Source organism: Larimichthys crocea, chromosome XXIII (genome assembly GCF_000972845.2).
Source record: "Larimichthys crocea isolate SSNF chromosome XXIII, L_crocea_2.0, whole genome shotgun sequence".
Classification (NCBI taxonomy): domain Eukaryota; kingdom Metazoa; phylum Chordata; class Actinopteri; family Sciaenidae; genus Larimichthys; species Larimichthys crocea.
The window spans coordinates 11,085,383-11,101,340 of record NC_040033.1 but is presented as its reverse complement, the minus strand read 5'-3'; the positions used below and the strand labels follow the sequence as shown (position 1 = coordinate 11,101,340).

Sequence of the window (15,958 nt, the reverse complement as noted above, 5' to 3'; positions counted from 1 at the left end):
TCGTGAAATGTTATCACAGCAAAAAATAAAACTGGTGGTGATTTAGTTTGCTCGATAATAAGCAATACACGCCACAGCTGAGCACAACGCGAGTGAGGTTTAAATGTTTTAAATGAACGTAAAGTTAGTCTTACCTTCAACGTGGCCGTGCCCCTCCTGTCATGAGTTCGTAAAGTTTTAAAAAAAATCCTATAGGATATTAAATACTTAATGTTTTAGGCACGCTTCCAGAAAACTCTCTAAAGTACTAATTAGGCTGCGTCATTAACACGTTCACGTCAACACAAATGAAGATGGCAACCGGAAGTGATGCCTATATATGTCGAAAGGCTTCAGCTGATTAATCAACACAGACCGTTTTAATATAGTTAATGCAGTTAATATGAGACATGTTTTACGAGCAAGGAGGTTCCCTGCTTTAACGTTTTAAGAAAATGACTTTTTTTTTTTTTGATTGTGCAGTAAATTAAATATTGGCTTACACAGACTTTTACAAATCTGGAAATGTCTTCAAAACTGCAGCCAACAACCTGCACTCTGGTTATTTGTTTTCTTCTCTGACTTGAACATAGCTCTTGCTGCATAAATCAAATGTAAAAAAAATATATATTTATATGAACACTGAACCAAAAAGAGGCTGATGAGGAGTTATAACAAGAATCCATGTCCTATTAGTTTGAATTATAATTCAACATGACTTACATATGGAGAACTTTTAACATCGTGATGGATATGAAACTCCCCCGGCTTAAAGTATAAAACACAATGAGAGACTGCACAGTAAAGAAAAAGGAAATACAGGTTTATTATTGAAAATTCTTTACATAAATACACAATTCTGCCCACTTTGCTACAGTGCTGGGCTGTGCTGTGATTGTGGTGCAGTGGCTGCTGCACCTGGGACCCAGAAAGACTTTTTGCAGTACATTGTAAAATAAAAAAACACCTGTAACCATGCTTTAGATAGTCAGAAATATTATTTGAACAGTCACAATTTTTTTAACAGCTTGTTCTAATACACACATTTTGGCACAATTTGACGATGTAGTGATTGGGAATTTTGGAATTATTTTGTGAGCAATCAACAACAGCAATCCCAAGAAGCTTTGATAGTGTCACACTTCCTCACTGTCACCCAACTTCGCTGATAAAATATATAGAGAGCTATTCTTTTATGTTTCTTTTTTAATCATCAGCTCCCCAAATGCTATGCGGTTAACAAAATGCATGCCTAAGTGGTAATTCAATACTGGCTGTGAACATGAACAAGTCTGCGCTGACAACAGGATATGACACAGGTCGGACTGAAAGCGTTTTACTGCATCTATGAATGTTTATTACAACAAATTTTCTTAAACAAAGTGAGCTGCTTTAGTTGAGCAAGACTTCTGCAGTTTGGCTTCAAATAGCAGCACAGAGCAACACAATAACTTTGATGTCGCTGACAGACTTGAAGAAGTTAACAGCTAAATAACAGTGGAGGCTGAATTCATTAGCTCTGTGAGAACAGGCAGTTCACTTCAATGAACACAGAAAACAAAGTCCAGATTGTTGATTATGTTCTAAATTGCCATGAAAACAGCCACACAAACCTCACCATTTGGTCATGCAGAAAAGTTCTCACAAAAAGGCTTTAATATAGAGCTCCAACATAATCAGACATAGTGCAGTGGTAGTGTAGCTTGAAGAGATAATTTATTCAGATTGCAGGCTTTTAATATTATAACAAGGGAAATGTATGAACCAAAAAAATGTCTGCACAGGTTTTCAAGCAGTGAATGATGCTGACTTTATATGCCTTCAAAGCATATTTCTCTTCCACCATAGAGTTATTTGTGCTGTACATCAGGAAAAATCCCAGTCTGTTCAGTTGTAAATTAAGACCTGGGTCAGTCTGCTGACCATTGATGGTGGTCCAGATCTCCCAGTAAGTACAGTGATGTCTGCCGCTATTCCTGGGTGGCCCCTGCAGTTACTTTGAATGGGGTTGGTGTATAAAGCCTGCACAGTACTGAACAGACTTTAAGAAGATATTGGAGGTTTCATAACTACAGAGAGATGGCATTAACATTATGAAACTTGAGCTCCTGGATTCTCATGAACATGACATGATTGATAAAGATCCAGTTTGATCTAACTGAGTGAGCCTAATGAAATAAACAATCACAATCATCTTTGGAATAATCAGATAGCTATGATCTGAAATATGATAGTATACAAGTTGTGGCAAGAGGAGGCATCAGTAATGGCTCCACCATTTCATCTTTATAAGATGTGACATACTGAGACATTCTCAGATACACAGAGGGAGGGAAAGCATCAGAGCGCTGTCTTTGTGTGACATCTGTGGCAGTAATTTAAGTCTTCATCTCCCAAACTGTCTTATTCCAGAACTCCTCATGCCTTGATATTTTGCTGACATAAGAAATGAATGACTGGAGGAGACATGTGAACTCAGAGAAAATATTGATAGTATAAACGGAGTTAGCGTGCTGGTGATCTGCGGAACAAGACCAGATGGCAATCACGCTCCCAAATCCAACAAAGCGAAAATGGAATATGAAATGTGAAAATTGTAATTTCCCTCTTCTGACAGAAAAATATTGTTTATAGCGATATAAAGATTATATCAAGGCACCACTGTGACTCGATTATGCCATGTCCTCAAATTCTTCCACAGATCTTTCAAAACCACATCCCTTTCCAATGAGCACATGACGTGCTGAAATACATTCGACATGAATCTACATACCATGTTTTACAGGATGGGGCTTTCAGTGATTAGTCTTCTCACACATCCTTTTTACAGGACTCACCCTCAGTCACATGAGACTGGAAAGTTGAGTAGTTTTGTTCACCACATCCCAGGAGACAGACTGAAAAGTTGGTATTGCAGGGTTTACCATACCACAAAACTCAGTAGGGTTCGAAATGGAGGAATCGGACTCTGTCAGGCTGGAGGGTGTGTCCGCGGTGTATGTGTGTCTCTCTAGAGCTGACGTCGCCTGTGTAACACTCAGACAACCACAGTTTAACCAACACGTGCCCAAGCAAACACACACGACACAAGCAATGTAGTCATGGTCAGAGCAGATTTCAGTGTCTCTGTCAGCACCACAGTAGATGTGAGACACAGTTCGATGGATCAACTCTCTGGGAAAGACTAGATTAAACAAAAACTGTTATGGCTGTTTTAGTCATTTAAAGAACGACTTCAGTGTGCGTTTTAATGAGACGGGGAGTGGCTCTTTTAGTGTTTGCATAACAATGTGAGATACATTAGGGTCAAACACAGAATGGGGACGTGTGCACCAAATCCTTTTAATTAATATAACAGCATTCCTTGTATTCCCTCCACAACTTGCGTATTTACTATTTGAGAAACTCTACATCTTTTAACAGTGCATATCAATAAATGTTTTCTTAACATGGGTGTGCTGCCCTCACAATGTGAATATGCACTAGGCCTAGAAAAAAAAAAAAAGAGTCCATCGACAACAAAATGCATCTGTTTCTGGACTCAACATGGAAGTTCAATAGCATGCTATAGAGCAAACAAAAATAAACATTATATTCCATACTCTTAATGTTTTCACATTTTATCATACACTTACAGTACAATGTCTATGAAACATCTGTGAAAAAAGTATACAATCTTTTTTTTTTTTCATTCATTTGAATTATAAAAATAATTGTGTCTGTACACATATTCAAAATGTCCAGTGGTTTGCATAATAGTTTGATTGGATCAACGTCTCTGGTCTTCGTCACTATAGGCCTGTGAAAAATGATAGACAAAAACATTAGTCTCCTAGAAACCAAAATCAGACCCATTTAACCGCTAATAAGAAAAATAACTGGGGTAATTATTATAAAATTATATTATTATATAAAACAGCCATTTAATACTTGAACATGTCATAGACAAACATGAGGTGGAAAATGAGCCCTGTTGCTGCAGTTTAGGTTCCAATGATCATATTTCACAATAAGTTCTGGCAGAGCAGTGATTGGGGTGACTTAAGCAAGGAGCTTTGAGTTTGGTTGCCGTGGCAATTCTCTGGCCTTGCTGATAGCCAAGCAGCAGCAGCCTGCTCTCAGATCTCCCTCCAGACTGGCACACTAACACTGGGAACTGTGGGCACCTCCAGAGCCACAAGAAGGAGAACCGCAGACAACCTCAAACCAGACAGACTTTCTCCTTCTCCCAAATGTTGACGCTGAGAGTTGACGCTGTCTGCTGCGTGTAAACTCAGAACCAAAGTGACTTAATGGAACTGGGCAACGGCGCTCCTGTCTCCACACATGGCCAGCCTCCACCAATCACATTTCAGAGCCACTGTGCCCTCCATTTAGCCTGCAACTGTAATTGAATGGACCATAAATGAAGGTGGAGGCTTCTACAGTAAGTCACCCATTGGTAGTTATTTGGGTAACATGTTGTGGCTCTGCAAATGAGGTCATTGACAGACATTGAGGCTCTCTAAACTTGAAGCAGTTTCTAGCAAAATTGGTTCCTGACTCAAATGATACAGCACACTGAGGTGAGTCTGTCTCTGTGGGTTTTATGATGTAAAGCCTCTAAATGTTTCAGATTCTCACCTGAAAACACAGATCTCTTATTGGCATCTCGTGCACCACCTGTGAAAAAATAACAAGAAATAGTTTAACATTTTGGATATATGCTGATTTGCTGGTTTTCAAAGAGTTATACGAGAATAGTCATAACTACTAATGCTATATCTTTCCATTAAGCTACAGCAAGCATCCAGTTTTTGTATGGAAACAACAAATAAGACTCCAGACTGCATCAGAGAGTATCGAGTCATACAACTCTCCACCAGGCCTCCACCAGACATCACTCATGCTTCTGGAATTAGTGATTAATGATTATCTGCAGATTAATAACACAACACATCTATAAATACTGAATCCTATAAGCAATCTTGACAGGTATATAATGTAACACACTGATTTATGTCCACTGTAGGCCTAGATGTCTTTGTTCAATTTATTACTGTGCTTAGTGGGACAGCCAGTCATTAGTAACAAAAATGAGAAAAGGGACAGATTTCTTTCATCTCCATTGTGGTATGTGTGGTTGTCCCATTGTGGAAGTTTATAGAATAACAGGAAATAGCTATAGAATTCTTTCCCCATTATTTAGCTCTCACCATATACTTGGCGCCAGCTCAGACACATCTGCTGTGATACTGGGAAGAGGGTGTCACTGTGCTAATGAAGTGAGCCCCGTGTTCATGGCCACACATGTGCATACAGGTACTTGGACAGACTCAACCACCCAGAGCAAACCACTTCGTGTACAAACATGTCCACACTTGGGTTTAAAATGTGTAAAATGTCTAAGTAAGAAGGCAAAAGAAGATTTCTCTGATTGTTCCTTTGTTTGTAGATGAGAATTATAAAAAAACGTTTAGTTGCCAGTATGCAATTCAGCTGTATTATTTCACAGGTCAAAAAAGTACCCTGGGGGTAAAAATGCTCTCTGAAAATATTTTAATGTCTTACCCTGACTAATACAATCACTCACAAGTTTAATACACCCACTTACACATGCGCACACACACAAAAACATACAAACCAGATTTCTCTAACAGTCCTGTGGGCCCTCTCTCACGCCAGAAAGCGCTTTGTCACGTCTTGTGGCTGTTGTGTCTCTTTTCCTCTGTCAGTCTCTCTCTCCCTGTGTCTGAGCCACCTCTAATTCAATGTGCGGCTCATATCCTTTCACAACATGCCATTACCATTGCCAAGGCTTAGAGCAGGCCCCCGGGGGCTATTAGGAAAATTTATCCATTTCTTTTGCAAGATACACATTTGGCAAAACAAGGACTCTCTAGAGGAACTTGTCAGGAGGGTTAGATTTCCATGTGACAACCATTTGCCTGCTTGATCTTTTGTTTGACTGGGATTCTTGCGTCATTACGTCAGTGAAAACTGTCTTTTTGAGTCACACATGCAGTTGATTTTCAGTTTGAGTAGCTGATGCTTTGTTTACTGAGAAAACAGGGCCAAGGTAATTTCCGAACATTTCTAAATTCACGGCATATATAATTTTTGGACTCAATCATAGCTTCAAAGTTGGAATTTCTGCTCCAGTAGTGGTAGGATCTAAATCTGCCAGTGCCAGTCAGTGTGTTTTGTTGCTGGTTAGCTCTGTCCATCCAACATGGTGCTTCAGAGCAAGTTATCTTTGCAGCTACAAGTCAAATTACAATGAAATTTGGGTAATAGGGTCAAATCTTCTCTTGGACGTACTCTGTTTAAAAGATCTCTCAAAAGATTGATGTCTTTTGTAAGGACTTTCATTGTCCCAACAGGATTATTCATTCATTATTCATTCAGTCATTATGTCTTTTTAACTTTAACTAGTCCAAAAATTCTATTTGTATACATTTGTAGATTTATGTATTGTCTTTCCACTTCCAAACTTTCCACTTACTGCCATCCCTAGGCAAAAATATCAACACTGCAGACCATATCCTGTGATGATCTAATAATCTGCTCCCAGGGGGACAAAATCGATTGATTTTTTTAAGCCTATGGTTGTTTGTGCCACTATCAGAACAAATGTTACACTTTTTGAGGACCAGAGAAGTTTCACCATATGTTAGGAGATCATAAATTTGACAGTTCCTTAGTGGACCTCAGTGAATTGAGAACTACAAGCCTCTGACAGTCAGACCATATTGCCACATACATTCATGAGATTTATGGACCAGAACATTCAAGGAGGTCTGATCTAATTCTGTCATGTTCAAAGCCAGGATAATGTACTATACTGTATCCCAGCCAGACCACTACTATGACTGTATTTATGACATTCAAGCAAGAACCGTTCATGTCTATCGACTGGATCTCGATAGAGATATATCTCTTACATGATGCCAGGAAAGAAAATTTTACATGACAACATTTCGCCGCTATGAAATCCCACAAGATTCCACCCAACTGTAAGATGTGGAAAAATGTGCTTTAACTCAAAATTTTACAAGGAATACTTGCACATTAATCTTCACTTTTTTAACAGATCTATAGCCACTTAGTACCTCACTGTCATAAAAGTGACATTATACTAATGAAATGACCCTCACGTCTTACAAAGAAAGAAACATTAGGGTAGCAATTTGTCAAATTCATGAACTCAGAGACTTTGAGGAACTCCCAGCAACTTAACTGTGAATGTTTGCACTCTCTAGGAAAAAGACCCAAATGAATAGATGATTAATGGTGTATAAAACAAACAAAAGACAGTGGGAAGGAGGAGCAAGGTAGGTCACTCACTCTTATCCTGCTCAGGAGGCTCCAGGATGTCACTGTCTGTATCACTGGGAATATGCCAAGGCTGTCTGATGGCCTGTAACTGCTGGTAAAACTCATCCTGATGTGGAAAAATAGAACAGAACAGAAGTGATGGAAGACTGCGTTAATTCATATTCTGTGAAGATAATGAGCAGCAGTCTGTTCGTCCATCTACTGTACAAACACTGCATGTCTTATTCAAACTCTTGTAGTGAATGAAAGGAAAACACATGTACAGAAATATGCATTCAATCCAGCTGCAAGGTCTCATTTAGTTTCAGATTTCAAACTCAAGTCTAAACTCATTTGTCAAATGTCTTCAAATTCTAACAGATACATGTTTCCTTTGTCCTGTTGAAGGCTCCAATGGTATTAAGTTAAAGTGGCAATGATTCCATGAAAAAACTGACACACACACATAAGGACATAGTGGTACTTATACTGACAGTCCTCAGGACAAGGACCTTTTGGTCTTCTTACTTTCAGTGCTAAAATGATGCAGCCCCAATCCTTTAAATGACAAGAAAACAAGCAGATACAGCTTTTCATTCATGTACATCCAGTATTTAAAAAGATTCAGGATTCCTTAACTCTCTAAATAGGCCTCCTTTAGGGCCTTTAGGTTTTCTGCATGGTGCCAGGTGGTCTCAATAAAAGCAGACTGGGTGCACTAGTGTTTTGGACAAGCTCACTATAGGGTGTCAACTAGCATAACTGTCAAAGAGTATACAGAAGGACTGCAGAATTCCTGCCCACCATTAATAAAGCCTTCAAAAAAGGTCTCATATTTAACAGCGCCGCTGTTAAGTGAATCATGAAAGCGGTATAAGAAAGAAATCCCATTGAAAGTTCTCCTTTTATGCCAGACTCATTTTTCCACAATGAAAGGACATACTACTGTACAGACCTCCATGACTCTCCATTAAACCCCACACGAAGCATGTGTGTTTGTGAGGCTCTGCACATGTGTGATATTGTGTATTCTGGTGTTCTCGGTAATAATCTTTTAGTGTAAAGGCTCTACAGCCAGCTTTACTTGGGCATGGAGCCTATTTGAGCTCAGCACAAGTTCATGCTCACAATGCTGAAACATTTCAATAAACTTTGAGTGATTTTTCAAGTCCATGACCCAAAGTTAATGACAAATTTACTCTGTTTAACACACATTTCTAGAGTAAATACATCTTAAATGTAAGGAATTTGATCACACCATGGAAGATACTGCAATAGCTAAGGGAATAGATTGACACTTTGTTAAATATGCTTATTCACCTCTGCCCAAAATGTAGATAAGACTGATACCACTCTACATGTTTATTCGTTAAATATGAAGCTACAGCCAGGAGATGATGAGCTTAGCACAGCATTAAGACTGAAACCAGGGGGAAAACAGTTAGTCTGGCTCTGTCTGAAAAAAATACATACAAAACCCATGTTTATGTGCTGGACTGATTTTTGGCTGGCCATCGTAACTCGTGTGGTTTCCCCATGTTTTCAGTCATGTTAAGCTAAGCTAACTGTCTTCTGGCTGTAACTCCATATTTAATGGACAAACATCAGAGTGCTATCAATCTTCTCATGCATTTCTTGTAAGCATGTACACACATTTCCCAAAAATGTCAAACTATTCCAGTAACTAACAGTTACAGCGCTGCTATTCACCACAATAACCATCTTTTGAAAAGAAGAATTATATTTTCTTAACTCAATTCCCCTTTGTTGTTTATTTTCCCATATTATGACATCTTCTCATGCATTATTGTTTAAGTCACCAAGGTGACTTAGATGATATACCTCCCTGTTGATGGTCTTACCTCAGACAGATAGGCCCGTAGGCTGGCACCAAGGCTGTCTGTAGTGCTTAGTCCAGGAGGGGTGAGCAGTGGTCGGGGATGTATGGGCTGACTTGTGGGTGTCACAGGACGGCTCCGTGACCTCCTGAAGGTCACTTCTTTATGAGCTCCAGGGTTAAAGGTGGAGCGTGTCAGTAAACTATTTGGGGTCAGGGGCCGGCTGGGTGTTCTGGGGGTATGAGTCCTGCTCCCAGAGTTGCTGGGAGATTGAGTCCGACCCATGACCAGCGAGGTGGGCTTGGGGCTGAGCAAGGGAAGGCCCACACCACAGGGCTTGCCTGAGAGGCTGCCAGCTGGAGACTGGGGTCTAGAGACCAGGCTGGTGAGAGGAAGTGTGTCAGGTAGTGTTCTGTGACGCAGAGGGGTGTGGAGCAGACTACTGTGCGGATTATTGGAGCTCCGAGTGGTCATTTTCCCTACTTCTGCCAGCTTGGCCAGATCCTTTTCAACTTCTGCAAGGAAAATAGGGGGAGATAACAGAAGTCAACATCCAGATTTCAGAGACAACAGATACAGTAACTGAGCTAAATTGTATGGTATTTGTATCACAAATCACATTTTTCCCCAACACATTTAAATGAGAGTATTTAAACAGTGTCTATAGACTGTAACACAGCAATGCCTATAACAATTCCCAGATAAAGATGCTGAATGGACTGAGAGAATCCAACATACAGACAGGCTATTTTTTATTACATATTCAGGGACTGTGCTATGAGGTTAGTATACGTCCTAGAAGACTGATGATTCACAAACTTTACTGAGCATTAAAGTGGGCGAGACTGCTTGGTTTAATCCTTCTTCTGGGCAATGATGACAGTATTTATAGACCCTGTAAATTGTGGTGAATCTAGCTTCCTCTGTCAGAAAAGCTTCCAAGTTGATCTACAGTAAGCACAGTCTGGTAAAAAAAACAAATGTTCCTGTTCCTGACAAAAACACATTTGTTTGCCTCACTGGTAGTCTCAAAAACATTTCTGTTTGTGAAAGAAGTGATGCTGCCAACTTCTGTGATCAACATCTGTGTCATTTTTTCCGTGTTTTATGCTTTTGTTCAAGACTTTGGCAATCCGGAATCAACAAACCAGTCTGGGAATTATCATTTGAGAGGGATACTTTCAGGAATGACTCATCAGAAGCAAGTACTTTTGGAAAACGGTATGTGTGTGACATTAGATAAATAACAAAAGCAGGTATGACAAGTATTTCACAAACCTTGTCTTCCTTGTTTTTATGCAAATTGTGCTTCTTTCCTATAAAAACAACATCTTTCCATACAGAAATATGAGCCATATTCTATCCTCTTCTATCCTTACAAATATCCATTTAGTATGCAAACCCAAAAATGTCTGCAATACTGCTCTAAATTCAGCTTTGGGACATTACTTAGTTGGTTTGAAATCTGTTCCAGACTGTTTTGTATACAATCCTTCAGGGATCAAATACATTTAATTCTTTGACATGCATAATTAGATTGCTGTTTCTGTGCTTAATCAGCCCCGATTGTATGAAGGTCAACCTTTATAGCGAGATGCAAGGCAGAGCACATACTGTTCAATGCCTTGCCCATGTGCTCAATAATCTGCATGACATTGCTTCTGTGTTGCTTTAACCGGAGTATATTCTACACGTCTCCAAGTAATAAGTAGGAAAACTGAAGATACAGGTTACAGCACGGCCTTTCTTGGTCTCACTGTGATTGAAGGTTGGAAGATAAGTAACTTTGTGGGGTGTTCAGGGCATGTCATGAGCTTGTTGCAATGGCAAGTCTCCAGCATGTAACATTACAAACCATAAAGAGGCTGTATCAATAGGTTGAACAGCTAGATGGGGACCATAAGACCTACTGGGGGCCAGTCACCTCTGGTTGGCAGTGAAATACTTACTGTATACATAAGAAGAAAATTACCAGTTAAAGCCCTTAACCACCCACACCATGACTGATGTTATCATTATATCATAAACAGGATATGTTCATTAGTAATCGGTTCCCATAAAGTAGATGTTTGAGATATATTAAAACATTTACCACTATAATGATAAACACCACATGTGTTTGTTGTGAAAATCTTTCTCCCTATCCATAAATGGTTGCTACACTCATGATTTTATTGTAAACCAGTTTCTTCCCCTTACTTCCTGCCATTCATGAGCAGGCTATCAAAAGCAGCTTTATTTTTAAATTCTAAGCAGTTGACTGTGTTCAACACAGAAATACTATAAGCCACCTCATAGACACTGATATAAAATGACAGCTACTAGACATCAAAGAGGTAGCATCAAAATCCATATGGTAGAAACCTTTGATAAGTTTTCATCCAGTCTTTAAGTAATACGAAGTGGAAAAAAAAAGACAGGGAGAAAATGAGACAGTGAAAGACAGAGAGAAGGAGACAAGAAGAAATAGAAACAGATCTAACCTATTAAAGTCTTTGATCAAGCAGCAGTTGCACGTGGTGAGAGAGTACAGGGCCACAGCACGCTATACAACCATTCAGAACTCATTCAAACTTTATTTGGTTCCTCCTCTAAAAATAAACTCAAGTGCTAATAACATATTGCTCGTCTGTATTTTATCTGCAGGCTTACAACAATACGATATGCTGCGTGCCTGAAGAAATCAAAATATTAGCCATTTGCTTTGATAAGTACAAACACCTTGAACCTGTTTAAATATCAAAACAAAAATCAAGAGCTTGGAAAGACTTGTACTCTGCTCAGATATTTCTGGCTTTTAAATCAGAAACTCTTTACTCGAGCATAAAACCCTTTACACTGAACACACTGATGAATTGAGCATGGAAAAACTGAAAAAAAAAGGGCGTTGTTTTGGTTTGTGTTCATATTCTCAAAAGTAATGTATCGTATCAATGATACAAGACATTTTAAAACCATCCCTAGATGAAGCTACATTCAATCGTTACACTGCATTTAATCACATCATTAAATGACAGTCAGTGAGCAATAATGTATTTGTATATTGTAAAATAAAAAGACAGACAAGGGGTGATTTCACAACCACATAATTGGGGTAACAATGTAAGATGAAAAGTGAGTCTCTGGTTTTAAACATGGAAAGTATTAGCAGCTAATAAAGGCTTGAAAGAGTTGAATTAGCTCGTTGAACAGCTCCACTGAACTGCCTGGTGGGAGCCCCTGGTTTGAATATTCAGTAACTCAGCATAAAACAGCTAGAAATGAATGCCATCTGAGGACCTCTTGGGCAAAAATGAGTGTGTTGTTAACACAAATAGTCCAGCATGCTGTTTTGTTCTAAAGGCATTGAGGGAACCAGTGTATTCAGTGTACATGTGTAGATGAGCTGAACAGATCAGGGCAGCTGGGAGCACTGCTGCATGACAGTAATAGGTTTGCTAAGTCGGACCAATATGCTTCATATAAGTGTGGTATGTGAAGGCGTGTACAAGGTCTCTACGCACAGTGACGCTGTCAAACAGAGTGGGAGGACAAGCATAAACAAGTGGGTGACACATGATGGTAAATGGCGACATTCCCTCTGGCCTCCACTCCAGGCTTTCATCTGATTCATAAGAGGATACACGCTTGATCATCATGACAACAAAAGCAGTCTCTGAGTCAAGCAGACGTCACATATATCAAAGATGAGCCTTGAACTACATTAGGAAAAAATTTCTATTCTGTCGGACACAAACTGTCTCCAGCACAGTGACTCAGCAGAGCAGAGCATTACTGATTGAAACTGTCAAAGCTGAGAGTTCAGATTAATTCCTGGCATGTGGAAATTACTTTAATTAGTTTTTCTATTTAGTCTTGACACACTTTAGCAGGAAGATCAGTTTTTAATTAACTAAGAAAATCCTTTGGCCAAAAGCAGTGCATTCTTTGGCCGGACTCTCACCCTCCCACTTCTCATAAGTGCTCTCTAAACCCCTTTTTATTTCCTAAGTCTCTGTAGTTAAAAGTGTGTGTGTGTGTGTGTGTGTGTGTGTGTGTATGTGTGTGTGTGTGTGTGTGTGTATGAGATACTTTTGTATTCCAATGAGAGTACTTGATCTGACTTACCCATTCTATTCACCATTAAAGCCATCAATAAATATACAGACAAACTCATACTGTATATACACAAAGGCACAGCGCACACACAAACACACACACACACACACACACACACACACACACACACACCCTACTGCCTACCAGCAAGCTGTTTGCCCATGTTCTCCAGCTCTTTAGAAAAGAGGGAGTCGCCCAGTAGCAGGCCCGTCTGCCCGACAGAGCTCCCACCTCTCACAGCCTTCAGATCAGCCTCCCAGACAGCCTGACGCTAGTTAGCGTGGAGAACAGAAAAGAGAGAAAGTCACATTAGACGAAAGACCCTTCAATTAACTCTTTATGTAATTTTCAGCTATTGCTGGAAATATCTGAGCCATATCTGCGGGAGAAAAAAAAAGGGGCAATTATTATTTTATGGGCTTTAGAAAAACACAAGAAACCACAGCAAGTGCAGATGAAAGCTTGGAGCATGCAGTGCGCTCTGTTTAGTGGATGCGGGACGATGGACTTTCAGTAGTGGTTCAGGACATATTTGAATAGCTATCAGTTAATCTATAGGAACTTGTATGCACACTAGTCTGTTGGCAAATAGCCTGACAGCAGCAAACTTACGAAAGCAGTTAAGGAACAATAAATCTGCCATTTTGGAGAACGAAAGCAGTTAAGGAACAATAAATCTGCCATTTTGGAGAGTTCAAGAGCACGCAATATTAGGTATTATACAGAAAATATTCCATATTCCAAAATGTATGAAAGGAGATAAATTCTAAAAAAGGCAGATTGGATCACTTAAAGGGGCTGCATTGGCCTGTTTTGCTCCTACCTCTTTCAGGCCAAGTGTATGATTTGGAAAGGGACCTGTTAAGCAGACTCAGGTTGCCAAGTCCTGTAATGGCAGCATGCCTAATCCTCTGATTTATTCCTTTGATGGGACACAAGTGGCCAGATGATCTGTCAAGCCAACGGACCAAGTGCACATGAGCTTTAAGCACAGGTGAGAAATAAAATCTGTCAGCCACAATTTTACCTCCTGTAAGTTTGGTTTACATTAGATACGTTATAATAGCTCTGATGCCAGCGCTTACATCATCTGATGTGCTAAGAACTTAATGGGAGACAGAGTTGACTTGACAAAGTGCTGACACAGAGTAAGGCCCTGGGAGATCTGCTGATATACCATGCGGTGTAGTCTAACAACACCTAAAGACAAACCTGGGATATAACAAGCCAGTCATTTGATGCAATTAAATGTTTTCTTCAAAAGAAGAGGTAGAGCGAAAAACAAGTTAAGTTGCTATCCTCTGATAAATGACAGAACAGGATTCCAGAGTCTATGGCATTGATCTTTGTGCCTGTCATATACATGAGGCCCTCTGTGGCAGCAGGACCACAACACCACAAGCCAAATCCTTAATTACAGCCCTCATAAAGCAGCAAGGCGGGCTGAACATTACAACTGAATCCCCTTCCCAACTTTATTTCTCTCTCTTTGGTGGTATCCCCCCCCAAATCCAATAGCATGACATCATCTTGTCTTTCTCTCTCTCTGGGTCTTCTCAGCTCTGGAAAACAAGGCCACCAACAGATTCCTTCTTTAAGTTTCCCAAATGCATTCTCATAAGCTTTATTATACTGTAAGTCATTATATTATAATGGCGTTACAGCTATGATTCTTTTGGAAATACAAGTCAAGGTTCAACTATAGTTATATAGAAATATGCTGTATAAGACCAGTTAATATATAATGGAGATTCTCTCTTATCAGCAATGTCCATTTCCTAAAATTTGCACTGCTTCTACCCTCAAGCTCTTCTGTCCACTAAAGAAAAGTGTATGTATACTGTAATCAGGACCATATATCCTGGAGACTGCAGACTGGAGGCTGGTGGTACTGTACAATGCCATTGCTGGGCAAACAAACAGGATATACTGAGTCTGCAAGCAATTCACATCCTTAGATAACATCAATAAATAAACAGACATTACAATCAATATGACTGTTGTTTCATCAAGTTTGGTGAAGGCAGACATATTTACAAAGTCACCTGGAAGATGTCAACATGTTTGGTGTACCGTAATCGTGCATATCACAAGATCATGTACAAAACAGTGAGGCTGCAAATGGAACATAGGGGCAAAACAAGGACCTGATTACACAGTAAAGAGGCACAATGAAGTGATGAAAAGGGATTTCCCTTCCACCATAGTTTAGAGCAACCATTGTCCTTATCTAGCAATAACGTATGACACGAGTGCTAATGAGTCAAACATTTTTCCTTTGTTTGGTTGCTTAGATTGGATGCTTTAATCTAGGGAGACATAGAGATAGGAAGGAATGCCTTTTCATCTCCAAACTAAAGAGCGACTATGATTTTGCAATGACTTATGAGTATATTAATGTCAGTGGTGCAAAACCCAAGTTGTATAATCCCCCTCCCAGTATGACAAAACTAAAAAAGCTAAAAGAGAACAGGGAAAAACCCTCTGGTGCTTCTCCCCAACTAACAAACAAGGGTCTCGGTTCTTGCCAAATTGATTCCATGTTGAGTCCAAACAAGACAGAAAGAGAGAGGATGGAAGTCTAGAGTTAAATATTTTATAGCCTGCATGTGTGCAGCTATACGTGTGTGGTCAGCAGTAATAATCAGCACAATCTGGGGTTCAGTCCAGAATTGCCCTCCATACAGCAAGACTTGCTGGGGATGTGTGCATGCAGTCACAGACCTCAAACATGGCTGGGCTGGGTT

At 39.7% G+C, this 15,958-nt stretch overlaps 2 protein-coding genes across 12 annotated transcripts in view; both read right to left on the bottom strand.

The window, feature by feature from the left end:
• Positions 1 to 291, bottom strand: part of sulf1 (sulfatase 1) — an 82,052-nt gene extending 81,761 nt beyond the window's left edge. For 10 of the 11 annotated variants that reach the window (XM_027273992.1, XM_027273993.1, XM_027273996.1 and 7 more), the window contains exon 1: positions 135 to 290. The gene's annotated coding sequence lies outside the window, so the exon portion shown is untranslated. Of the gene's footprint in view, positions 1 to 134 lie in introns of all 11 variants that reach the window. The other variant, XM_027273998.1, reaches the window with a different exon arrangement.
• A 530-nt stretch (positions 292 to 821) lies between these two features.
• cxxiiih8orf34 (chromosome XXIII C8orf34 homolog) overlaps positions 822 to 15,958 on the bottom strand; it is a 56,292-nt gene continuing 41,155 nt past the window's right edge. Inside the window, exons 12-16 of the mRNA XM_027273988.1 lie at positions 13,356 to 13,482; positions 9,138 to 9,628; positions 7,306 to 7,402; positions 4,603 to 4,641; positions 822 to 3,778 (exon numbers count right to left, since the gene is read on the bottom strand). Coding sequence (XP_027129789.1) covers positions 3,771 to 3,778; positions 4,603 to 4,641; positions 7,306 to 7,402; positions 9,138 to 9,628; positions 13,356 to 13,482 — 762 coding nt within the window. The 3' untranslated portion in view covers positions 822 to 3,770. The remainder of the gene's footprint in view (positions 3,779 to 4,602; positions 4,642 to 7,305; positions 7,403 to 9,137; positions 9,629 to 13,355; positions 13,483 to 15,958) is intronic.